The 26,899-nt window shown below is 46.5% G+C and overlaps 1 protein-coding gene across 1 annotated transcript; it reads left to right on the top strand.

Annotated features, from left to right (window-relative positions):
• Positions 1 to 14,288: 14,288 nt before the first annotated feature.
• Positions 14,289 to 26,754, top strand: CDKN1C (cyclin dependent kinase inhibitor 1C). Its single transcript, XM_077453508.1, has 3 exons — positions 14,289 to 15,122; positions 24,646 to 24,764; positions 26,054 to 26,754. The coding sequence occupies exons 1-2, from the start codon at positions 14,441 to 14,443 to the stop codon at positions 24,753 to 24,755; spliced, it is 792 nt and encodes a 263-aa protein (XP_077309634.1). The 5' UTR covers positions 14,289 to 14,440; the 3' UTR covers positions 24,756 to 24,764; positions 26,054 to 26,754.
• The last annotated feature ends 145 nt before the right edge of the window (positions 26,755 to 26,899 follow it).

Below are 26,899 nucleotides of genomic sequence, written 5' to 3'. Positions count from 1 at the left end.
GGACTTTGCTACAGTAGCATCATTATCTTTTTCAGTGGAGTGTAACTAATTTCCACCTACACTATATTGTCAAAAGTATTGGTACGCCTGCCTTTATACACACACACACACATGAAAATGAATAGCATCCCAGTCTTAATCCGTAGGGTTCAATATTGGGTTGGCCCACCCTTTGCAGCTATAACAGCTTCAACTCTTCTGGGAAGGCCGTCCACAAGGTCTGGGAGTGTGTCTATGGGAATGTTTGACCATTCTTCCAGAAGTGCATTTGGGAGGTCAGGCACTGATGTTGGACGAGAAGGTCTTACTCGCAGTCTCCCCTCTAATTCATCCCAAAGGTCAGGACTCTGTGCAGGCCAGTCAAGTTCCTCCACACCAAACTCGCTCATCCATGTCTTTATGGACCTTGCTTTGTGCACTGGTGCGCAGTCATGTTGGAACAGAGAAGGGGCCATGCCCAAACTGTTCCCACAAAGTTGGGGGCATTCATTTGCCCAAAATGTATTGGTATTATTATTTAAGGTACTTATATAGCACTTTACATTTGCATTGTACATTCACATCGGTCCCTACCCTCAAGGAGCTTACAATCTAAAGCCCCTAACTCACATTCATATACTAGGGCCAATTTAGACAGAAGCCAATTCATCTACCAGCATGTCTTTGGAGTGTGGGAGGAAACCGGAGTACCCGGAGGAAACCCACACAGGCACAGGGAGAACATGCAAACTCCAGGCAGGTAGCGTCATGGTTGGGATTTGAACCAGCGACCCTTCTTACTGCTAGGCAGGAGTGCTAACCACTACACCACTGTGCCGTCCGGTATGCTGACGCCTTAAGAGTTCTATTTACTGGAACCAAGGGGCCAAGCCCAACCCCTGAAAAACAAACCTACGCTAAACCCCCCCCCCCCCCCCTCCACCAAATGATTTGAACCAGTGCACAAAGCAAGGTCCATAAAGACATGGATGAGCGAGTTCGGGGTGAAGGAACTTGACTGGCCTGCACAGAGTCCTGACCTCAACCCGATAGAAGACCTTTGGGATGAATTAGAGTGGAGACTGGGAGCCAGTCCTTCTCATCCAACATCAGTGCATGACCTAACAAATGAGCTTCTGGAAGAATGATCAAACATTCCCATAGACACACTCCTAAACCTTGTGGACGGCCTTCCCAGAAGAGTTATAGCTGTTATAGCTGCAAAGGGTGGGCCAACTCAATATTGAACCCTACAGACTAAGACTGGGATGCCATTAAAGTTCATGTGTGTGTAAAAGTGTCCCAATACTTTTGGTAATATAGTGTATATAGCTAGCCTGACACACAATAGAAAGGGGAATTTTTGGATTGAGTATTGAATAACGAGACAAAAAAAAAAAAAAAAGAGAGAGTCGGTGCCAAACTGAGATGACAGCATTGAATGAAATCGGTGACGATCGTCTTCACTTGTAGTGGTGGATTTGCTCTGGGCGAAAAGTGACGGGTTCATTTCAGGGTTACGTCTGTGACTGCGCTGGCAGCAGGTCAGGCGGTGTCACTTTCAGCTGTAGTATGAAGGCCAGGCTCCGCCCACTCGCTACACGCAGAGCTGACAGCCGCATACTACATAGCAAACAAAGGACAAGTGTCTGCAGGGTGCTGAGGACCTGAAACGTCACTACTACACAGTGTACACAGAATCGCCCCGACCCCGCCTCTAATTGGGCATCACTGGATGCTGGGCGGGGACAATGCTCTGCAGAGAGCGAGACGGTCTGCTGGGTCCTAGAGAAGCCCCGGTAGCAGCGGAAAGCGATCAGGATGTTTCCGATACAAGTATGGAGGCACAGGACGCAGCTTACAGTCCACCATAATCAGACGCTTGTCTTGTGTGATCATAGCGGGGCGCTTGGCTCAGGTCCCTGAAGACCACCGAGTCAGCTGCCGAAAAAGTGTACTACCCACTTGAAGACCAGGCTTTTTCTGGCACTTTTTGTTTACAAGTTTATAGCCGAAAGACTGCCGAATTTGCCGGGAGGGCGTCCATAGACGTCCTCCCGTGCTCGAGTGACCTGCGCACCCCCCGCAGGGCGCACACGTGGCGCGCTCTGTGATCAGCGAGTCTATGAGACTCGGGTGATCACAGATCGGAATAAGGGGTTGATCCCGACCCCTTACCACGTGATCAGCTGTCAGCCAATGACAGCCGATCGTGTGACGTAAACAGAGCCGGTGTCACGTCACATTCAGCTACCCATCACATTTTGCTGCCCGCTGGAGTGCGCCTGCGCGACGCCGCCATATGCATTCCAACAGTGTTGTAAGACGACTTTGCCCACAGGGCCCCTCGCGGACTCGCTTCGATCGACGCGCCTCGGGCACGGCCTCGCTTCACTTGGCATAATTATAGTCTAACGCTATCTCCACTTGGATGGTGGAGCTTGAACCTGGACTCAGGGCTGTGGCCACAAAATTCTGCGCAAGCGCAGATCGCCACAGTGTTGGAACGCATATGGCAGGCGTCGCGCATGCGCAGTCCAGCGGGTAGCCAAATGTGATGGGTCGCCATATGTGACAAAACACCGGCAATCTGCAATTTTTTTCTCCTCACGCTGGTAGTGTGAGGAGAGAAAAAAAGCCGATCACTGGCGGCTGTGAGAGGGACATCAGTCCCGATCGTGGAGTGCCTTTGCAGAGGCTTCTGTGCCCACCTGTTCCACCTACCAGTGCACACCAGCGCCACCCACCAGTGCCCACAGTGCAACCAACCAGTGCCCACAGTGCCACCCTTCAGTAACCTGTGTCACTTATCAATGCCCACAGTGCCACCCATCAGTGCCCACAGTGTCACTTATCAATGCCCACAATGCCACCTATCAGTGCCCACAGTGCCACCTATAAATGTCACCAGTGCCTTGTCACCAGTGTTGCCTACCAATACCACCTACCAGTGCCCATCAGCGCCACCCATCAGTACCCACAGTGTCACTTATCAATGCCCACAGTGCCACCCATCAGTGCCCACAGTGTCACTTATCAATGCCCACAGTGTCACCTATCAGTGCCCACAGTGCCACCTATAAATGTCACCAGTGTTGCCTATCAATACCACCTACCAGTGCCCATCAGTGCCACCCATCAGTGCCCACAGTGTCACTTATCAATGCCCACAGTGCCACCCATCAGTGCCCACAGTGTCACTTATCAATGCCCAGTGCCACCTATCAGTGCCCACAGTGCCACCTATAAATGTCATCAGTGCCTTGTCACCAGTGTTGCCTATCAATACCCACTCAGTGCCCATCAGTGCGACCCATCAGTGCCATCTTATCTGTGCCTATCAGTGTTGCCTTATCTGTGCCCACCAATGCAGCCCATCAGTGCCCATCAATGAAGGAGAAAAATTACCTGTTTGCAAAATGTTATAACAAATTCCGAAACATGTTTTTTTTTCCTTCAAAAATTTCTGTATTTTTTTGTTTGTTTAGCAAAAATAAAAAGCCCAGCGGTGATTAAATACCACCAAAAGAAAGCTCCATTTATGTGGAAAAACTGATAAAAATGTAATTTGAGTACAGCGTTGTATGACCGCGCAATTGTCATTCAAAGTGTGACAGCGCTGAAAGCTGAAAAATTGGTCTGGGCAGGAGGGGGGTTTAAGTTTAAGTGCCCAGTAAGTAAGGGGTTAATTCAATCATTTTTGCTAGAAAATTACTTAGAACCCCCAAAAACATTATCCATTTTTTTTTTTTTTTTTAGCAGAGACCCTAGGGAATAAAATGGTGATTGTTGCAATTATTAAAATCATAAGTTTTTTGGGGGGAAAATGCACTTTAATGAATTATACCCCAATTGTTTTTGTAAAATGCGAATGATGGTGTTGCGCTGAGTAAATAGATATCTAATATGTCACACTTTCAGTGGATGAACTGGACAAAAAGAGAGATCCGTGTTTCTGCTAAGCAGAAACACAAGATCTGTCTTTTCCTCCCTCACAGAACAGCGGTCTGCCTTGTTTACGATCGGCGGGTCCCAGTGGCCATCGCAGCCGCCGGACCCGCTGATTGGCTCCCGCTGTGTCCAATCACAGCGGAAGCGGCTCTCCGGCGGGCCCCAGGCGGCGAGCACAAACTCGGGTTAAATGTATTATTAGCTGAATTAAATAAACTAACAAATTGAAGCCACAAAATCCAGCTCACACTTTATAATCAGTTACAGCAAACTATTTACTTTTCCTTTTTGGTATAAAGGTTTTAAATAAAAGCTGATCATTGTATGCACCCCTGCCAGTGTTAAATGGGTTGTCTCTGCTGGAGAGTTTGTGCTGTGAAAAACAACAGACTTGCTGGCTGGATCACCAGATGAAAATAGAAGAAAGAAAGCCTAAAAAAAAAATAAAAAATAAAAAATAAAACACAGACATCACATCGAAGAATTGGTAAGCTGTAATTTATTAAATGATTGCTTTTGAGTTTAATAATGCTTAATTGCTCACCACTGCTCAAATGGCATTTGCTTTGCTTAAAAGAGACCAAGTTAAAAAAAAAATTGCAGAAAAAAAGACAGAAAGTTATTTGCAACATTGTTTCCATAAATGATATTTTTTTGTATTTCCCTGCAATGTGCCTTTGAACTTATTAGGGAACTGGCTACTTGAGAAAATGTCAGTTTCCTAGCACAGCCCCCTATCTTCTTGAAGGTCGCAGCCCTCTTCTCTTCTGGGAAGGTCTTAATTACTGTCTGTGCTGGCCCAGCTCCTCTTCTCCTCCCTTTTAAAGTGTTACTAAACCCAGGACTCTGCATTCACTATATTTGGTCTCCCACAGTACACAGAACATGGAAATGCAATTAGTTTAGTAAATATAAACTGCTAAATACCTTTTCCCATTAGCAGTATATAGCAGTCTTGTGTCTTATCAGTGTCTGGTTAAAGCTTGTAGGAGGGGTTTTCATTCTCCTCTGACTGTCCTATGAGGTTGCATGACCCCTGACTCTCTGACTGGACAGTGCTGATTGGCCCTGTGCTGATCACATGCACCCTCCCAGGAAAAAAAAACAACCTTCTAGTAATACACACCAAACTGATCATGTGCAGAGTGCCCCCCAAGGCTCTGTTCTATCAGTAGATGGTTTAGGGACAGTTGGGTAAAAAGGGAGGATCAGAGATGACGGGATCAAACAGCCTTTTTACACAATGCAGAGGATTAACCCCTTAGGTTCCACAGTGAGTATAACAAGTGTGCTTTACTGCATTTACAGATTGATTTTACTGTTGTGGGTTTAGTAACACTTTAACCCCTACATAACCTTCTGCATAGCTGCTGGAGAAGGAATGAAGGGGAGTACTATAGAGCAGCCACTGTCAACCAAGGCTCTGTGATGTCCTTGGGTTCCTCCAGATGTTGCCAAGTGTTCCTTGTGAGATCGGCAAGAGTGCCAACTGGTGGTCTTATAAACCCATAAACATTTATTTAAATTTAGATTGGGTGACAGGATGAAATAACTGTTGTGTGCATACTGTACGTGGAAGCCACGTCATTTTGCACCAGCCAAATCAAGAAGGCCCAAGATGCCTAAAGCTGGCTATACACCTATAGATACTTCCATCCATGCTACACAGTTCCGATCAACTATCTCCCACTGCAACTATTGTATTTTGACAGCCAACCCCACCAGCTGCCAAATACAGGAAAGGTGTCTGCATCTGATTGGATACAATTGCCGGCTCCTTCGATTTTTCAACTGAGGGATGTCAAGTGAGAGGCGGCCAACTCAACTGAGGGATGTCAAGTGAGAGGCGGCCAACTCAACTGAGGGATGTCAAGTGAGAGGCGGCCAACTCAACTGAGGGATGTCAAGTGAGAGGTGGCCAACTCAACTGAGGGATGTCAAGTGAGAGATGGCCAACTCAACTGAGGGATGTCACGTGAGAGGCGGCCAACTCAACTGAGGGATGTCAAGTGAGAGGGGGCCAACTCAACTGAGGGATGTCAAGTGAGAGGCGGCCAACTCAACTGAGGGATGTCAAGTGAGAGGCGGCCAACTCAACTGAGGGATGTCACGTGAGAGGCGGCCAACTCAACTGAGGGATGTCAAGTGAGAGGCGGCCAACTCAACTGAGGGATGTCAAGTGAGAGGCGGCCAACTCAACTGAGGGATGTCAAGTGAGAGGCGGCCAACTCAACTGAGGGATGTCAAGTGAGAGGCAGCCAACTCAACTGAGGGATGTCAAGTGAGAGACGGCCAACTCAACTGAGGGATGTCACGTGAGAGGCGGCCAACTCAACTGAGGGATGTCAAGTGAGAGGTGGCCAACTCAACTGAGGGATGTCAAGTGAGAGATGGCCAACTCAACTGAGGGATGTCACGTGAGAGGCGGCCAACTCAACTGAGGGATGTCAAGTGAGAGGGGGCCAACTCAACTGAGGGATGTCAAGTGAGAGGCAGCCAACTCAACTGAGGGATGTCAAGTGAGAGGCGGCCAACTCAACTGAGGGATGTCACGTGAGAGGCGGCCAACTCAACTGAGGGATGTCACGTGAGAGGCGGCCAACTCAACTGAGGGATATCAAGTGAGAGGTGGCCAACTCAACTGAGGGATGTCAAGGGAGAGGTGGCCAACTCAACTGAGGGATGTCAAGTGAGAGGTGGCCAACTCAACTGAGGGATGTCACGTGAGAGGCGGCCAACTCAACTGAGGGATGTCAAGTGAGAGGCGGCCAACTCAACTGAGGGATGTCACGTGAGAGGCGGCCAACTCAACTGAGGGATGTCAAGTGAGAGGTGACCAATGCAACTGAGGGATGTCAAGTGGGAGGCGGCCAATGCAACTGAGGAATGTTTAGTGGGAGGTCGCCAATGCAACTGAGGGATGTCAAGCGGGAGGGGGCCAACACAACTGAGGGATATCAAGTGGGAGGCAGCAAATTCAATTGAGTGGTGTCAAGTAAGAGGCGGCAAACTCAACTGGAGGAATGTCAAATGGTGGGGGCCAACACAACTGAGGAATGTCAAGTTGGGGGGCGGCCAACAGGGCCATTCAATGGGCGAATGTCTTTCCGAATTTTGCTCCATATATGGCTAGCTTTACCCTGGAATAAGACCAGGTAAAAATGGACGTCCTGAGTGAGCTCACATCACTGAAGGGGGGGGTAAGTATGGACCTGAGTTCCCCTTTAAAGGACACTTTTACTGAAATAAACAAATCAGCTACTATTGATGTCTCCTTTTGAAAATGTTAGCTGTCTGGTTGTTATGTTAATTAGTAGGTTTTGGCAGCTCCTAAAGCAGTGACCCCAACCTTATAGGGAGTTAATCAGTTTCACTGGCTGCATGCTTTTGCTGCATTGACTAAACAGTGGCCGCCTGGCAAATAGTATTCTCAGCAATGGCAGTACAATCTGGTCAGACTGGACAAGGATATAAAGTCTATGAACTACACACAGACGCCACCAGCAGAGCACTGTGAAGAAGAATAGCCATTTGATAGTTTGGGGTGGCCAGCCACGTTTCATTATGAGCATGCAACCAATCATTCAATGCGACCAAACTGATTGAATTGTATAAAAATCATAATCCAAGGACCACCCTGTTGATTGATCGATAGTGACTTTGCCAAAAACGATTGGCCGTGGCAGAATTTTGTTGATTATCAGAAAAATATCTGCATTTGTGTCAGAGAGCCGATCGTAATTCAGATCAATTAAATTGGTATTTACCTGACAGATAATATTTTTTATCCAAATTTTTAGTGTGTGTTGGTTGCATCATTCAGCATTTTCATTCATGATAAATTGTTTGCAGTTGTTGCCATCTAAATTGACCATCAAATTCCCCGTACTGTATACAGTGGGGAATTTTTTTTTTTTTTTCGCAAGTTTGCCCACTTAACAAAGAATTTTTTTTTTTATCATAGGTGTATTTTAAATGATAAAGACAGAATATCAACCAAAAATCCAGAAATCACATAAAACAAATGTTATAAATTGAGTTGCAGTTCAGTGATTAACCACTTGGGATCCGCGCTATTGCAAAATGACGGCAATAGCGCGGACCCACATTTTCGGGACTACGTCTATTGACGTAGTCCCGGTTACGAGCGGCCTGCGCGCCCCCTGAGGGGCGCGCGCGGCGCGCTCTGTGATCGGCGAGTCCGTGAGACTCGCCTGATCACCGATCCGTGTAAGGGGTCGATCCCGACCCCTTATCACGTGATCAGCTGTCAGCCAATGACAGCTGATCATGTGATAAAACGGAGCCGGTAATCGGCTAGTATTCCTCCTCGCGCTGACAGCGCGAGGAGAAAAAAAAAAAGCCGATCGCCGGCGGCCGTGTTCGGGACATCAGTCCCGATCACGGCCAGCAATTTAAAAGGACACCTGCCCCCTGCCAGTGCCCACCTGCCACCCGCAGTGCCATCCTGAAATAAAGTAAGTGCCCCCCTGTCAGTGCCACCCAGCAGTGCCCATAGTGCCCACAGTGCCACCCAGCAGTGCCCACAGTGCCACCCAGCAGTGCCCACAGTGCCACCCACAGTGCCACCCAGCAGTGCCACCCACAGTGCCACCCAAAATCTGCCTCAGGTGCTGCACCCCAGTGCCGCCCATCAGTGCCCAGCAGTGCCGCCCATCAGTGCCCAGCAGTGCCGCCCATCAGTGCCCAGCAGTGCCACCTATCAGAGCCACCTATCAGTGCCACCTATCAGTGCCCATCAGTCCCATCTATCTGTGGTACCTATCAGTGCCCATCCGTGCCACCCATCCGTGCCACTTATCCGTGCCACCCATCCGTGCCATCTTATCTGTGCCCATCTTTGCCCATCAGTGCCGCCTTATCTGTGCCCATCGGTGCCGCCTTATCTGTGCCTATTAGTGCCGCCTTAACTATGCCTATCAGTGCCCACCAGTGCAGCCTATCAGTGCCCACCAATGCAGCCCATCAGTGCCCACCAACGCAGCCCATCAGTGCCCACCAATGCAGCCTATCAGTGCCGCCTAATCAGCGCACTTCAATGAAGGAGAAAAATGACCCGTTTGCAAAATTTTATAACAAACTATTAAAACATGATTTTTTTTTTTTTTTTTTGCATCTTTTTTTGTTTGTTTAGCAAAAAATAAAACTCCGAGCTGTAACTAAATACCACCAAAAGAAAGCTCTATTTGTGGGAAAAAAATGATAAAAAATTCATTTGGGTACAGTGTTGTATGGCCGCGCAATTGTCACTCAAAGTGCATCAGCGCTGAAAGCTGAAAATTGGTCTGGGACTGAGGGGGGTTTAAGTGCCCAGTAAGCAAGTGGTTAAAATAAGTATTTGATCCCCTACCAACCAATGATTCTGCCTCCCACAGACTGGCTGCAGTAGGTGCTCATGTGGTACACAGATTAGTCCTGTCAATGTAATAAGGTGCTCCTAACGACAACTCGTTATGTGTATAAAAGACACCTGTCAACAGAATCTCTCTTTCTTTCATTCAAACCTCAACATCATGGCCAAACCCAAAGATCTACCTAAGAACATCAGGGACAAGATCGTAGACCTGCACAAGGCTGGAATGGGCTACAAGACCATCAGCAAGAAGCTCGGTGAGAAGGAGACAATCGTTGGAATGATTATTTGCAAATGGAAGAAATAAAAAAAATAACCATCAATCGCCTTCGGTCTGGAGCTCCGTGCAAGATTTCACCTTGTGGGGTGAGGATGATCATGAGAAAAGTGAGGGATTTTCCCAGAACTACACAGGAGGAGCTTGTGAATGATCTCTAGGAAGTTGGGACCACAGTGACCAGACAAACCATTGGTAACACAATACACAGCCATTTATTGAAATCCTACGGCGCCCGCAAGGTCCCCCCTCCTCATTAAGGCACATGTACAGGCCCATCTTAAAGAGGGATTCCGCCAAAAAAAAAAAATATTAAAAGCCAGCAGCTATAAATACTACAGCTGCTGACTTTTAATAAATGGACACTCACCTGTCCCGGGTTCCAGCGATGCTGGCAGCCGAGGCCGATTGATCGCTCGGCCCTTGGCTGCTGCCGCCACCATTCTAGGTGAGGGAATCAGGAAGTGAAGCGAATCGGCTTCACTTCCCGGTTCCCTACTGCGCATGCGCGAGCCGCGCAATAGGAAATCTCCGCGCTGTCACTGGGACCCGTGTGTGTCCCAGCAGACAGCGCGGCAGGGCAGGAAATGGCGTAGACTCCCACGGGAGTCTATGCCCGGAAGTGGGTGTAAATACCTGTCTTTGACAGGTATCTCCACCCCCCTCCCCCCCTTTTTGGAGGGGGGGAGGGATCCGATCAGCGGAGGTTCCACTTTAGGGTGGAATCCCGCTTTAAGTTTGCTAATGAATATCTAAATCAGTGATGTGCAATTAGCGGACCTCCAGCTGTTGAAAAACTACAAGTCCCATCATGCCTCTGCCTCTGGGTGTCATGCTTGTGGCTGTCAGTCTTGCTATGCCTCATGGGACTTGCAGTTCTGCAACAGCTGGAAGTCCGCTAATTGCATATCCCTGATCTAAATGATTCAGAGAAGGATTGGGAGAAAGTGCTGAGGTCAGATGAGACCAAAATTGAACTCTTTGGCATGAACTCCACTAACTGTGTTTGGAGGAATAAAAATGCTGACTATGACCCTAAGAACACCATCCCTACAGTCAAGCACGGAGGTGGAAACCTGATGCTTTGGGGTCGTTGCTCTGCTAAAGGTACAGGCCGACTTTTCTGCATTGAGGGGCCAGTGGACGTGGCCACGTATTGTAAAATCTTGGATGAGAACCTTCTTCCCTCAGCCAGAACACTGAAGATGGGTCGTCCAGCATGAAATTGACCCAAAACATACCGCCAAGGCAACAAAGGAGTGGCTCAAGAAAAAGCACATTAAGGTCATGGAGTGGCCTAGCCGGTCTCCAGACCTTAATCCTAGAGAAATTGTATGGAGGGAGCTAAAACTTCAAGTTGCCAAGAAACCTTAAAGGGATTGTAAACCCTCAAGGTTTTTCACCTTAATGTATTCTATGCATTAAGGTGAAAAACCTCCTGTGATGCAGCAGCCCCCTTTTTACTTACTTGAACCTGTTCTTTCCGGTGACAAACACACCAGCTCCAGCCGGTGTCTCAGGTCCTGATTGGATAGATTGATAGCAACGCAGCCATTGGCTCCCGCTGCTGTCAATCAAACCCAATGATGTGGGAGCCTGGGGCGGGGCCAAGTCCTGCTTCTACGTCCATTGACACAGACAGCAGGACACGGGATACGCCCACATGAGTGCCCCCAGAGAGAGCAGCTCTCCATTAGGGCACTCAAGAAGAGCTGAGGGACCCCAGAAGAGGAGGATCGGGGGCCACTCTGTGCAAAACCAACTGCACAGCGGAGGTAAGTATGACATGTTTGTTTTTTTTAAACAAACCTTTACATGTCCTTTAAGGATTTAGAAAAGATCTGTAAAAAGTGGACCAAAATCCCTCCTGAGATGTTTGCAAACCTGGTCACCAACTACAAGAAACATCTGACCTCTGTGCTGCCAACAAGGGTTTCTCCATCAAGTACCAAGTCATGATTTGCTTGAAGATCAAATACTTATTTTACTCACTGAACTGCAACTCAATTTTATAACATTTGTATCATGTGTTTTTTTTTTTTTTTTTTTTCTGGATTTTTGGTTGATATTCTGTCTCTATCATATGATACAAATTGCAGACCCTTAATTTCTTTAAGTGGGCAAACGTACAAAATCTGCAGGGGATCAAATATTTTCCCCACTGTATATAAGCATTATAAGGAATAATTGCCCAACTGTATAGCATGGCTGGCAGTGCCACCTGAGGGTGTCAGATGGTGCCAGCCTGTCCACCAGTGGCGGTGCGTCCATTAGGGCGCACAAGCTCCACCCCCTCTAGCACCAATAGATAGATTCATGCAATGCATGAATCTATCTATGGCTGCCGCTACCACCCCCTATTCAGGTGCCCGGCCCCTTTTTGGGCACAGGGCACCTAAATTACAGCAGCGGGGGGGGGAGGGGTGTTGGTTTTGAAGCACCTGATTAGAGCCATAGGCTCTAAGAGACATCAAAAAAGGTGACCAGCAAGTGCCATGCTTGACGCTCGCAGGTCACTCAGCTGTGTTTAGAAAAACGAAAGAATATTCGCTTTCCTAACACTGAACCACCTCTCCGCCAATCACCTCTCTCGGATCTGTTGCCCATCGCCTGGTTGGCTGAAACGACAGGCGCTGTGATCGGACGCCAGGTGTCAAATCATAGCAGAGGATGGGAGAAGACATCGAGGAGCTGTCCCACAGAGACGGGGTAAGTGCAGACGGCGGGTGCCACAGTGGCAGCATTTGATATGGGCACAGTGGCTGCGTTTGATGGGCACAGTGGCTGCATATGATGGACATAGTGGCTGCGTTTGATGGGCACATAGGCTCTAATAGGCATCAAAAAAGGTCACCTGCGAGCGCCCAGCTGTGTTTAGAAAAACAAAAGAATATTCACTTTTCTAACTAGGGTTGCCACCTTTTCTTCAAGTCAAACCCGAACACTTTTGTGGCGCACAGCAATTTTTTGTATAAACTATACATATATTTTGCTACTAAATAACATTTCTAATCATATGAAGTTAATAACAAGAGTCCCCCTTTACATCAGAGTCCACAGAGTTCCCCTTTTACATCTGAACTCGCAGAGTTCCCTTTCACTGTAAGGGGGGGACTCTGCAGACTCTGATGTAAGGGAGACCTCTGGGGCTTCTAACATAAGGGATGCACTGGGAACCCTGATTTAAGGGTGAACACTGAGAACTCTGATGTACGAAGAGGTAAGGGGAAACACTACGGCCGCTGGTGTAAAGGGGAACTCTGATGTAAGGGTGCTCTGAGAACCCTAATTTGCCTTACTATACTTACTCAGAGGCAAGAGAGAGAAGGGGGGAGACTTCAATCACAGACAGGGATGGATGGATGGTGAGCCCACTCACCCCTTAGCAGTCAGCACCAGATGAATCTGAGGCTGCTGGACTTCAAATTTCCGGCTCCCACTTTCCTTTTCTGAGGCACAGCGCCGGGGATTGGCGTGTGGGCAGACACAGAGGGGTAGGGTGGAAGAGGTGCAGATTGAGCCCTCTCTCCTCTCCCATCTGTATGTGTTTGGGGGGAGGGGGTTTGTTAGTGCTGGCTTTAGGGGCTGTGAAAGAGTGTAACAGACACTCTCAGCTGAGACAACCACTGAAAAGCCATAGTCCAGTCTAAATAATGTGTCCGGGTTTCAGACAGTCTGAAACCCGGACACATGAACCCAAACCCGAACTGTCCGGGTGAATCCTGGACAGGTGACAACCCTATTTCTAACACTGAACTGCCTCTCCGCCAATCAGGTGCTCGGATCTGTTACCCGTCGCCTGGTTGGTTGAAATGACAGGCGCTGTGATCGGACGCCAGGTGTCCAATCATAGCAGGGGACGGGACGAGAGGAAGGAAGAAGACATCGAGGAGCTGTCCCACAGAGACCAGTAAGTGCAGACGGCGGAGGCACATTGGCAACATTTGATATGGCATCAGTGGGTGCATTTGATGGGCACAAAGGCTGCATATGATGGGCACCAGTAGCAGTGTTTGATGGGCACCAGTGGCAGTGTTTGATGGGCACCAGTGGCAGTGTTTGATGGGCACCAATGGCTGCGTTTGATGGGCACCAATGGCTGCGTTTGATGGGCACCAATGGCTGCGTTTGATGGGCACCAATGGCTGCATTTGATGGGCACAACTGCTGCGTTTGATGGGCACTAGTGGCTGCGTTTGGACACAATGGCTGCGTTTTATGGGCATAGTGGCTGCATATGATGGGCACAGTAGCTGCAATTGATATGGGGGGGGGGGGGGGGGTTCCAGTATTTTTCAGTTTGTTTGCCCCCCCCTCCCCCCCAAAAAAAAAAAAAAAAAAAAAAAAAAAAAACAGCTGCCACTGCTGTCCACCATCATCTTCTAGTGTCTATGACCAGCTTTTTCCATACCGCATGCTTCTGATTAGTGAAATGTTTACAAGCTCAAATTTTTTTTTTTCTTGGAAACGAAAAAAAAAAAAGTGCCCCAGCTGCATCCAGGCTTTGTTATAACCCCGATCAGCAATTCTCTTGCAGAGATCTCGCTCTAGGACCCAGCAGACATCTGTTAGATTTTTGTAGTAGAGTAACCTGAAACCTCCCTTCCCGATGGGTGCAGAGTGGGCGTGGCCTGACTCCACCCTTCGCCGCTCGGCGGAATCAGCTGTGTTAGCGTACACCTCCGGGCGTCCAATCGCTGCGCGCCGGGGGCGGTCCGTGCCCTGTGTTTTGGGCGGGGCCCCTGAGTGTGTGTAAGAAAACAACGATTGTCCCCTCGGTGGAGCCGCAGCAGCCGGTGGGACAGGGCAGCGGAGGAGGAGGCGCCGGGAGGTGATCGCGTTTGGCCCCGGGTGGGAAGATGTGCAATGTACAGCAGGCAGAAGTGGCCCCCAGGCCGGGCCCCTCGGTGTGCAGGAGCCTGTTCGGACCGGTGGATCATGCCGAGCTGAGCCGGGAGCTGCACAGCAGGCTGCGGGAGATGGAGGAGGAGAGCAACCGCAGGTGGGACTTCGACTTCCACAGGGGGGTGCCCCTGCCCAGCAGCCGCTATGTCTGGGAGGAGAGAGGGGGGGACTCGGTGCCAGCCTTCTACAGGGCACCCCACAGGGCGAGGAGCACCAGCAGCACCCTACATGGCCCTGGGGACACCCAGACTGAACCCAGTGCCAGCCCATGGAGCCAGCCTGTGACCAGTGCCAGCACCCAGACTGCCAACAGCAGTGCCCCCAATGCCAGCCAGCCTGCAACCAGTGCCAGCACCCAGCCAGCCCCCAATGCCAGCCAATGGAGCCAGCCTGCAACCAGCACCCAGCCTGCCCCCAATACCAGCCAAACTGCCCATCCTGAGCCCAATGCCAGCCAGTGGTGCCAAGCTACCCAACTGGAGCCCAGTGCCAGCCAATGGTGCCAGGCTGCCCCCAGTGCCAACAGCAGCACCCAGCCTTCCCCCAGTGCCAGCACTGAACCCAACAGGACCCAGCCCGCCCTCAGTGCCAGCAGTGGACCCTGCAAGAGGAGCCACCCTGTGTCTCATATTACAGGTAATGTTACATTGCTGGAGCAAGAGCTGATCTCCACCCATCACAAAGGGCTGTCTTTATTATTCCCAGCCATGTTGCATTGTATCTGTTATCCTACAATGTCATGCTGATCAATAATCAATTTTTTTTTTTTTTTTGGAAACTGATTAAGTGGATAGATCAGCGATCGATCGCCTACAATGGATTTCCAGTTGCTTGGGTGGATAGATCAGTGATCAAAGTGATTGATCACATACAATGTGTTTCAGGGTGAACCAAGTTGGTTGGGTGGATCAATTATCAACGTAATGGATTATGCACAATGCATTTCCAGTTGGCATTGGTTGCTTGGATAAATCAGCGATCAGTGTGAAATCTTTTACACTGGATTCCCAGTTGACCCAAATTGATTTGGGGGGGGGGGGGAGTGTAATGGATCAATGATCAGAGCCATTGATCTTGTACAATGTGCTTCCAGTTCATCCAAGGTGGTTGGGTGGATAGATCAATGATCAGAGCAATCAGTGATTTACATTTCTGGTTGGCCCATATTTGGTGGCTAGATCAATGATCAGATTGATTGATCATGTACAATGCATTTCTGGTTGGCCCATGTTTGGGTGGATAGATCAATAAAGTGATTGCTCATGTACAATGTATTTCTGGCTGACCCTAACTATTTTTTTTTTTTCTCCCAAATCTATTTTCCCTTCTGCTGAACTGCACAGGCGGTGTTGGCTCTTTCTTTGCTTTGCCAGTTGTTACATTTGTATCCTGACTGTTCTACATACACCCTTTGTACTGAGAGGACCTATTATGATACATTAGATGGTAATGGGAGCTCTCTGTTTACTCTCCAATTTTCTGCCTTGGCTATCCTAGTGGTGGTTGTTGGAGTTACATTGTAGCCTATCTGTTATCCTTCCAGTGTCCTTTGCCTGATGAAGCATTTTACATTGTTCCATTGTTACTGTGGTATCTTGATGGATTATTGTTACATCGTACCTCAAGTTAGCCAAGATTGTTATAACGTATCAATGTACCCTGGCCCATCTATTATTATATTACCCAGTAATGTCGTCTATGTAGCCGATGTTACAATGTATCCCTTTTATATTGTAAAGCGCTGCGTAAACTGTTGGCGCTATATAAGTCCTGAATAATAATCATGGCATATCCGTTTATATTACCCTGTAATGTCTATATACACATTGCAATCTATCCTTGGCATATCGATTATAAAACCGTGTGTGTGTGTGTGTGTGTTTTTTTTTTTTTTAACATGGTTGCATGTATTCTGGCTTATCTATTATATTACCCTGTAATAGGGTCTATATACACATTGCAATGTATCCCACCCAGTCTATTATCACCCTGTAAGGTCTATAGACATTGTTGCAATGTATCCCGGCCTATCTATTTATATGAACCCAGTAATGATGTCTATATACATGTTCCCATGTATCCCACCCAATCAATATTACCCTGTAATATTGTGTGTGGATAGTGTATATATGTGTATGTATGTATATATATATATATTATACACACAAACTGGGTGGGATACATTGCAACGTGTATATAGACCCTATTACAGGGTAATATAATTGATATACCAGGGATAGATTGCAACGTGTATATAGACCCTATTACAGGGTAATTGATATGCCATGATTATTCAGGATTTATAAAGGCGCCAACAGTTTACACAGCGCTTTACAATATAAAAGGAAGACAATACAGTTATAATAAAATACAAGAGAATTAAGAGGGCCGTGCTCAGAAGAGCTTACAATCTAATAATAAGGTCTATCTAATACACATTAACCATGTATCCCAGCTATTCTATGATGCCATATAACAGCTGATCTGACCTCCCCCCCCCTCTTTTTTTTTTTTTTTTTTTTTTTTTGTTATTATTATATATTTTTTGTTTTTTTTTCTGGCAGATAACTGCCTTTTTATGCTTTCAATAAAATCTAAAGTCCTAAATTATATATCATTCTCATGCAGAATTTTATTTAAATATTTTTGTGTTTCTCTGTTTGTTTTGTTTTTGTTTTCTTTTATTTATATTTGAGTTTTTTGTTTTTTTCAAAAAGCCCATTTTAAAAACAAACCGGCTGTTTAGACAATCTCGGCTGTACCCAAACCTCTGAATTAGGTTTTAAATTAAATCTAATTTTTAAAAATCTAGTGTTGACAGGCATGCGATGCATTAAGAAGATTACCTTGTATCTCAACTGATGCTTTCTCTCCCCCCCCCCCCCCCCCCCCCCATTCCTGTAATGGGTCCAATAAATTTTCATTGTTATGATTTTGGTCAGCTAGCCCCTCTGCTCTGCATTTTAAGGTGCTCCTTTTTGTTAGGCAGCATTGCAAGTAATCTGTCTTGGTACAATGTTACTGTATCCTCAGTTCCCCTCTGCCCTCCCCTGCTCTGCCGGTTGCATTGTATTTACTGGCTGCATTGTGTCACTCGCCGTGGCTTTGTTGCGGCACTCCAGTCACCCTGGTTGGCTTCCAGGATTGTGTCCAAACCCTGATTTGCCTCACTGTGTACTGGAGACATTGCTACACTTGCACTGATTTTTGGGACACTGGAGTTGTAAGCACTGCTTTACGATTGCTACACCCTGATTGCAGTCTTTGGCTGAATATTGCATCACCTGCTTGTTGGAGACCTGCCCTCTCCACCGTGAAATCCCATTTACTACGTACAGTATATAGCTGAGAGGAGATTCTATAGCTGCAGCTATTTGTGTTGGCGGGGCTTAGTTTTTAATATGACTCGTCTTCTAGTTCCCCATTTTTGCCCTCATTTTGCAAATAAATTGCAGACAGCAGAATCTGCCGTGTCTGCAAATCTTGAAGTTTACAAAACTGACTCTCAAAAAAGAGTTTTTGGTTACAAAGTGACGTCCTATATAACCTTTATTCTCCAAACGCAAAATTCCCCCTTCTGTAATTCCTGTCCACCTGAAAGTTCTAGGTGTCCCACAACTTGTGTACACCAGTGGTCTGCGGGCCCTTGGGACACGATTCCTCCCACTGATGTACAAAGCACTATTCCTTTTACACCAATGGGGCATAGTTCCTGTCACAAATATCAATGATGGGGGCGCTAGTCCTCTCAATGACCCCCCCCCCCCCCAATGATGGGGGCGCTAGTCCTCTCAATGACCCCCCCCCCCCAATGATGGGGGCGCTAGTCCTCTCAATAACCCCCCCCCAGTGATGGGGGCGCTAGTCCTCTCAATAACCCCCCCCCCAATGATGGGGGCGCTAGTCCTCTCAATAACCCCCCCCCAATGATGGGGGCGCTAGTCCTCTCAATAACCCCCCCAATGATGGAGCCGCTAGTCCTCTCAATAAACCCCCCCCCCCCCAATGATGGGGCCGCTAGTCCTCTCAATAACCCCCCCAATGATGGGGCCGCTAGTCCTCTCAATAACCCCCCCCAATGATGGGGCCACTAGTCTTCTCAATAACCTCCCCCCCCAATGATGGGGCCGCTAGTCCTCTCGATACCCCCCCCAATGATGGGGGCGCTAGTCCTCTCGATACCCCCCCCAATGATGGGGGCGCTAGTCCTCTCAATACCCCCCCAATGATGGGGGGCGCTAGTCCTCTCAATACCCCCCCCAATGATGGGGGGCGCTGATTGGCTATAGGGCCAGAGGGAGCCAATTATTGCTCTGTCTGGTCCTGCCTTTGGTCAGGTACCTTCTAGAACAGCCTTTTTTAACAGAGGAACCCTTGAGATAACTTTCTGGTCTCAGGCAACCCCCTGCTAAAAAAACGACTACCCTATATCCACAACTCCTGATGCATTTAGTGTGATGGTCAGTGGAACGAGTGCTCCTAACACTTGTGAACATTGGGAAGGAATACCCCCTTACAGATGGCTAAAAAGATTGAGGTCGGTGGGAACTCATCTAAGAAGCAGACATTGCTCAAGGAACCTTTAGGGTTCCATGGAACTCGGGTTAAGAACCCCCCTGATCTAGAATCTGCAGTGAAACCTCACTGATAATTCAGAGGTACCATGTAGGGTGAGCACATGGGGCGACTTCAACACCAAGACAGACTAGCAAGGTGGGGCAGTGGTTGTATTGAGAACGTAGGTCCTTTTTTTTTTTTTTTTTTAATCAGACAGCGGAAAAATATATATCCTATCTCCTGCATTTACAGTGTTGCAACGTTTGAAGGCCAACCATAGCTACAAGAACACTTGAATGTGGTCCTTCACAGTAAGACCCCTTTCATACTGGGGCGTTTTTCAGGCGTTTTTTGTGCGCTTTAGCGTTAAAAAAAGCGCCTGAAAGAAGCCGCAACTGCAATCCCAATGTAAAAGCCCGAGTGCTTTCACACCGAGATCCCTTTCACACTGGGGCGTTTTTCAGGCGCTTTAGCATTAAAAAAAACGCCTGAAAGAAGCTGCAACTGCAATCCCAATGTAAAAGCCCGAGTGCTTTCACACTGAGGCGCTGCGCTGGCAGGGCGTCAAAAAAAGTCCTGCAAGCAGCTTCTTTGCAGCGCTTTTGGAGCGGTGAATACAACGCTCCTAAAGCGCCCCTTCCCATTGAAATCAATGGGAAGCGCCTGTAAAACGCCTGAAAAATGCTATTGGCAGCAGCGTTTTGTGGGCGCTTTTAACCCTTTATTTGGCCACTAGCAGGGGTTAAAAGCGCCCCAAAAACGCTCGAAAAACGCTGGTAAAGTGCTGCTAGTTTAAGCGGTGCTTTACGAACTTTTTTCGGGCGCTGACATTGTGAAAGGGCTCTTGAAGCACTTGGGCTTTCACATTGGGACTGCAGATGAGGCTTCTTTCAAGTGTTTTACAGGCGCTTTTTTTAACGCTAAAGCGCTTGAAAAACGCCCCAGTGTGAAAGGGGTCTAAGACCTTATCCATGTCCCAACTGCAGACACATCCTAGGTAACTAAGCTTGAGAATAATTAATACCCAATGGATTTCTCCATATGATTTAATAGATTCTTACTCCAGTATACTTGTTTAGGGCATAGGCATGCCTGCTTGGGCAAAATGAAGCTGCAGGTGTTTGTCCACAAAGCTAATCCTGCAACAATGAAGATGTTGAACAAATAAACATGAATGTTGGTATTGCTTAACTGCAAAAATGTGTTCAATATACTCTTATAGTCTACAGAAAAGCTGGGGGATTTGGGGGGGGGGGGGGGCTCATTTATATTCAACTGGCTGAGGGCACGCAATCCAAAAATCCTCACTTTGCCAAGTCGGATCTGCAGTGTTTTGCAGCAGGGCGTTTTGGAGACTCTTCACTTTGTCCTGTGAGCTTGGGCAGCTCCGCTCGCCCCCCTCCCTTTTGGCTGCCTTTCCACCAGTACAATAGAAGTGCTGGCACAGCAGTTTTGTGGCCTGCTGATCTCAGCTGAGCCAAGCAGACGTACAATGCTGCAAGGAGCTGTCAAATCACTTGCCCTAAATGGGGAAGATTTAGTGGATCCTGAACAAAACTAAAAGCGCATTTAATTAACTTTTTTTTTTTTTTTCTTTCTTTCTTTCTTCTCTCCTGCGGGCTAGACAATACATTAGAGCCTCTGAAAGTTCCTTAAAGTGGAATACAAATCAGGCTATATTAAACAAAAATAAAATTAAAAAAAGTACAATAACAATACTTTTTACAGAAGTGTTTTTAATGTTTGATTATGCAACATTTTATATTCAACGTTTCTGTAGTAACCGTTTTAATCTTATCACTTAAAAGCTAAAGTGCAATTCTTAATAATAATATTATTATTTATTATTATTATTTATTATTATTCAGGATTTATAGCCTAGAGGTGCTTGTGAGAAAGGGTTGATCTGGAGTTGCGCTGGGTCTGGGGGATATCCTAAATTTATTGACGAAAATAGCAGTTTGAGGTTTCCATGTGGCCAGTAGACTTCTCCCAGACCACGGTTGCTCTCTACTCCATTTAAGGCCCCTATGGTAATGCCTAGAGGTGTCACTGTGGCCATCCAGCTGCTCATAGACCAGGGTTTCCTTATTGTGAAGGAGGGGGAGGGGAAAGGCCAGGGTTGCCTTCTACATGTTGAGGAACCTTTGATAATAACAAAGTGTCAATCTGGCCATCCAGCTGCTCCTAGACCAGGGTTGCCCTGTACCCGTTAAACTTTTTTTTTTTTTTGGTAATAAATTGAAGGGTCAATGTGGCCACCCAGTTGCTCATAGACCAGGGTCGGTTGCCCTCTACCCACTAAGGAACCATTTTTGGCAATGACTTGTGAATGTCACCAGCAGGGTAACCCTAGACCACAGTTGCTCACCTGGTGAGGGACCTTGGGTAACACCTAGGTGCTAATGTGGCCAGCGGGCTGCTTCTAGGCCAAGGTTGTGTGCTTTTACTTTTTGAAGGACCATGGGTAATGACCTGAAGTATAGAGCTCCAAAAGGATGAAACTGAGTCATTCAAGTTCAAATCATATTAAAAGTCAGGCGCCATTGCATTTTGAGGGGGTGTTGACGTTCCTCCTTTGCTCCTTTTTTTTTAAGGTAGACTGGTCAGGCTAGGAACTGGATATCTACTACTCTGGCCAATGCATCTGCGGCACACTGCTTTGCTCAGCTGCTCTTCTGACTGTTCTGTGCAGAAATCTATAAAGGGGAGTCTTTTTTTTTTTTTATTTTTTTTTAATCTCTGAACATGTTGGCCACATGGGAGCGCTAATATGTTGAGGCGCTCAGATAAGCAGATACCTGAGGCCTGCTTACTTCTAGTCCCTGCACCTTTTTGTTGCTCCGTAGGTTGGGCCAAAGCTCGTCTATCCAAACCCTAGTTTGTACTGTATTTATATTGGTTTCCTCGTTGCTAGGAGGTTCTAGAAGGTAACACCCTTGGGTGCATTTTGCTTCAGCTTTTTGCCCACAACATGCTCACTTTTGGAGCAGATGTACCGTAGTTCTCTAGCTTTGGGGCAGCATTGAATTTAGTTCCATTACAAATCCTCCATTTGACCTCTTACCATTCTCATAGATTTTATATATTGATTTTTTTTTTTTTTTTTTTCCCCCTTGTATTGATCCTTTTAATAACATTATTCCATTTGATTGAGCTTTTTCATATGTTACTTAATAAACCTGTACTTTATTTCCAAAAAACAAAAAAAACATATTTACTGTAGCTGTTCTCATTGCCAACTGTCAAGAGGCCTTTCAATGTGGTGGTGATTCTATTTTTATCCTTTTTTTAAAACCCCCACTTTTTTTTTTTTCTTTTTTGTAGACAACAAATTGTGAAAGGAGATCCTCTCGACAGTTGCCACTGGAACAGGTGTCCTCTGTGGTGACAACTGCAAAACTGGGTTGCTCTCACTCAGTCCTGGGGATGATGGACACATGGAGGGGGGGGGGGGAGGAGGAGGGAGGACATGCAAGTTTCTCCTTGCGCTTTAAATTTTCTGCAAAATTGTTATATATATATATATATAATATAATTTTGGCATTCCTGTTCACCCTACCATATATCAACTGAAATGTAAAATCCTGGGGGGGGGGTTTAAGTGCCACCTAGAACGGTGCTCTCCAATCTTTGACCCTTTGCGTGCCTTGGCCCTATTCCTCCCACTGATGCCCAATCATGGGGCATTGTTGCCAACGCCAGGACATTTTCTACTACTGCCCACAGTCTGCCCACCCCCCCCCCCCCCCCTAAAGTCTGAAGGATATTAAAGTGGCCCTTTTTTGTTTAGAAAGTTTTGGAGACCTCTGGCCTAGAATGTTTTGTTGGGAGTCCAGAGTAGACAATGGGTGGGCAGTGGCACAGGGTCTTCTGAATGACCAGATCTTTGTACAGCATGGATGGGTAAGGGGGGGAGAGAATCTAGGTTCTCCATTGGTAGAATTGTGTTTTTTTTTTTTGTACACTTTGGAAACTCTCGCTACCACCTCCTCTAAATCCTCTGTGAATTTCTGATGTGAATCCATACTTTTAAATGATGCACACTCGCTTACCATTGTTGGGCAGCGTTAGTACGGAGATAGACCGGGGCAAAAGGTTAAGCCATGCATGCAGATTAGATGGCGGTCGGAAGTTTCAACTGGCGAACAATCGTTTGTGCAAACAATCATTGCATGCTTGGATTGCTCAAGTGTACATGTTAATGCCAGTGGAGAAGGGAATAATATCCAGACAACCCTAGTGCTGGCCTAATCCCAGGGCATCAATACCAACTGGGTTAGCAAATTCAACCCAGACAAAGAGGTACTCAACCCGACCCCAACACACACACACACACACACACACACACACACACACACACACACACACACACACACACACACACACACACACACACACACACACACACACACACACACACACTCCCGAGAACATTCGGCCATGGGGATGTCATCATGGTAATACCATTCTATTCGGAACAGAAAAGCTTTTTTCTTGTTCGTATCTATGAATATTAGGCAATTATACACATGCAGGTCACTTAGATTATGGGTCTTCAAACTACGGCCCTCCAGTTGTTCAGGAACTACAATTCCCATCATGCCTAGTCATGTCTGTGAATGTCAGAGCTGCACAATGCCTCATGGGATGTGTAGTTTTGCAACAGCTGGAGGGCCGTAGTTTGAGGATCCCTGACTTAGATGGACCCAATGCACTGGGTCATGGTCATTTTTGCGCCCCCCCCCCCCCCTTTTTATTTATTTATTTACTTGGAGTTCAGCTTTAAATTTTCAGATCCTGAGGACTGGAACGATCATCTTTGATTAAGACCCTTTTTTATTTTTTGGTGGAGAGGTGGGGGTACATAAAGCTTCAACTTCAAAGAAACCAATATACTCTACGGTTACAACCAAGCACCTGCAGGATTAAAAGTACACCTGCTCTCCATTTCTCCCCAACCCCCCCCCCCCCCCCCGACTTATACTTTCAAAGGGCACAAAAAAATAAACTGTAAACCTTTTGCTCCTCCATGGGTGACGTGTGTGTGTGTGTGTGTGTGTGTGTGTGTGTGTGTGTGTGTGTGGGGGGGGGGTGTGATATAAATTTTAAATTTTTTTTTTTTTTTTTTTTTTTTTTTTCTTACAAGATATCAGGATTTTGTTTTGTGTGGGTTTTGTTTTTGTTTGTTTTTTTTTTTTTTAATGCAAAAAAACGAACACAAAAAAAAAGTCGGAGAAGCATAGGTGATCTTCTGACCTGCACCGTGTGTGTGTGTGTGTGTGTGTGTGTGTGTGTGTGGCCACTCGGTATATGCACACAGGTGTCTGAGAGAAGGAGGAAAAAAAAAAGGCACAGGCAAATAAAATGCCCGTCGCAGGGGGGCTTTTTCACTATTCTTGAGTTTATTGCCATGAATGCTTTTTGTTTTTTGCACCGAATGGTATGATGGGTCCCTGTACCCAGCTAGAAATGTATTTTTGTAAATGTACATAAGAAAAAAAAAAATTATATATATTTTCTTTATTTTTATTTTTTTTTCTTCTATTTTTTCCCTATTTGCAAAAGAGATTTTTATTTATTTTTTTTTTTTTTGTTACAGGTTTCTTTCCAGTGAAGAAAAAGTCAAAAGTTGTGAAGGCACTTTCTGACAAGTTACATTCGCATTCCCCCATCCTGACAGAGCACACGCCCCGAAAGATGCTCCGATGACTGACTGAGGTACGGACATATCCCGCTAATCCCATTCTTTATAGATTGCTTGATTCTTTAAAAAAGTTAGTAGCAGACAATTATTTGACCAGGGCAGCGCCCGGGGTGAAGATGCCAAACTGGGCGGGAAAATTTTTATTCTCCCCCCTTTTTTTTTTTTTTCGGTTTGAAACAGAAGCCATTCATAGCTAACAACCCCCCCCCCCCCAAATCTACGAGGGCCATTGAGGTGTATTGCATGAAGTTGGGTTCTCCCTACCACTGTACTCCCAAATTTTAGTCCTATTGCAGCAGGAAGAGACTAAGTAAAATAAGGTCTGTCTTTGGTAGAGGCAGTAATGGTAGGGGGTCATGAAGAGGCATCGTAGATCAATGTCACCCTTGATGCAGAACGCCATCAGTGGCAGTGCCTTCCAGTAAGTGGCAGTCCTGTACTTCTTTCCCTGGTCATATGGCCAGTCACTACTATGGGGCAGCTGCTGCAATCCCAGGCATGGTCATATGCCTGCAATGGAAGTTTTCGCGCACATGGATGCTTTTGAGCATCCAACTTGCAGGCACCTGGGAGATGCAGCGGCAGAGTACGCAGGGCTGGGACAAGGGGTGGGCAGGAGGGAGAAGCTGCCCTGGGCGCAGTGAAGCAAAGAGGGCAAAAAAAATAAAAAATGGATGAAAGGTGCTACATCCATGTATTAGTGGGGAAGGGGCGTGAAATTCGGGATACTTGCCCTGGACAACCCTGTCCAGGTATTAAACCATAAGGGTGCACCTGTGTACAGCCTGTAGGACAGCTGTATGCTGCAGTTGTGCCTCCCAGGTCCAGACTTGCACCAGGGATGCCCAACGGCATCCACATAATTGAGACCTTAATGGGGCAAAGTCGCAGCTATTTAATGGGCCTTGTCCTCCATTTATCAAGTTGGTGGTGCCTGAGGCATGCTAAAGTGGCCTCAGTCCATATTGATTATATATCACTTAAGTATGCCCCAAGTGCCATTTACAGGTTAATTTTTGGCACAACCCCCCCCCCCCTTTTTTTTTTTTTTTTTTTTTTTTCTGTTCTGGTCTGCTTTTTTTAAAATTTTACAAGTCCTCCTCCTGACAATTTTTAGCTCAGCTGGAGCCATCTGCCCTACCACCACCAAGGGTGTGACCGGCTCCCAGCGACTGTCTTGGTCACTTTCCATGTGGCTGAGGATCTCCTAGAAGAAGGTCACATTTTCCACTGAGCTCGGTGTCCTATGATCTCAAGTTTTCCAGCCCTGACCGATAATTTCCTTCTCTTCTCATCCCCACAGATTTGCACTTACAGAGCTGCCCAAACCTCAGCACAAAGGAGGAGACTGGGACAAGCCGGAGAGTCTCCCTGAGCCGTCGACGTACGAGGAATGAAAGACTGGCAAAATAAAAATAAAAAAATTGAAAATAAAAATCATCTGCAAATAAATAAGCACCAACTGTGATTTACAAACCATGTGTAGAACTGCTGTGGCTGGCAATCCCTTCTGAAAATGCTAGTTGCCTGGTCGTCGCGCTCATCCGTTAAGCTCAGTACTTTTCTAAGCCGCTGACTTGGGACAAGTGTACAGCTCAGGAGTTCCTACTATGTATGTTTCCAGGTCAGTGACTCCAAGAACTGAACCCACAGACAGCCAGGGAGATGGCATTTTTAGAAGAGAATTTGGAATGGCAGCCCCTGTGTTTTTTTTTTTTTTTTTTTAAACAGACTTCCTTCTTAAAGGGCATTTCCAACCAAAACTGAGATTTCAGTTGAAGAGTTGAATTACTTTTTTAGGTTCTTGTACAGATCAGGATGTCCTCCTGTGAGGTTGATTCAGAACACGTTCTGGTTCTGCCCCAGTTACAACAAGCATTATTTGCCATATTCATTGTAATGCAATGGAAGAAATGGCTGCATTCATTTAAAGGAAAAAGGTATTGGGGGGGGGGGGGGGGGTTATTTTTTTTATATCTAAATTTTTGAGATGATCCTCAGTCTGCATTTTCACAATTTTCAAAAAATATAAAGTTTTTTTTTTTTTTTTTTTTTATATATCTAAATCATTTGTATTTATTTTTTCTAATTGCAAAAGGGAAATTTTTAGTGCAGAAATGTAAATTCAGCACTACAATATATTTTTTTT

The sequence above is a fragment of the Lithobates pipiens genome, unplaced genomic scaffold (assembly GCF_037356315.1).
Source record: "Lithobates pipiens isolate NorthernLeopardFrog02 unplaced genomic scaffold, aLitPip1_a1.2 Scaffold_24, whole genome shotgun sequence".
Lineage (NCBI taxonomy): Eukaryota > Metazoa > Chordata > Amphibia > Anura > Ranidae > Lithobates > Lithobates pipiens.
This window is presented reverse-complemented; position numbering and strand designations above follow the sequence as displayed.

What these genes read in the sequence shown, in the direction of transcription:
- CDKN1C (XM_077453508.1), top strand. Translation starts at nt 14,441, where the DNA reads ATGTGCAATGTACAGCAGGCAGAAGTGGCCCCCAGGCCGGGCCCCTCG. An exon ending in CCCTGTGTCTCATATTACAG is followed by an intron (nt 15,123 to 24,645) that starts GTAATGTTACAT and finishes TTTTTGTTACAG; the next exon opens with GTTTCTTTCCAGTGAAGAAA.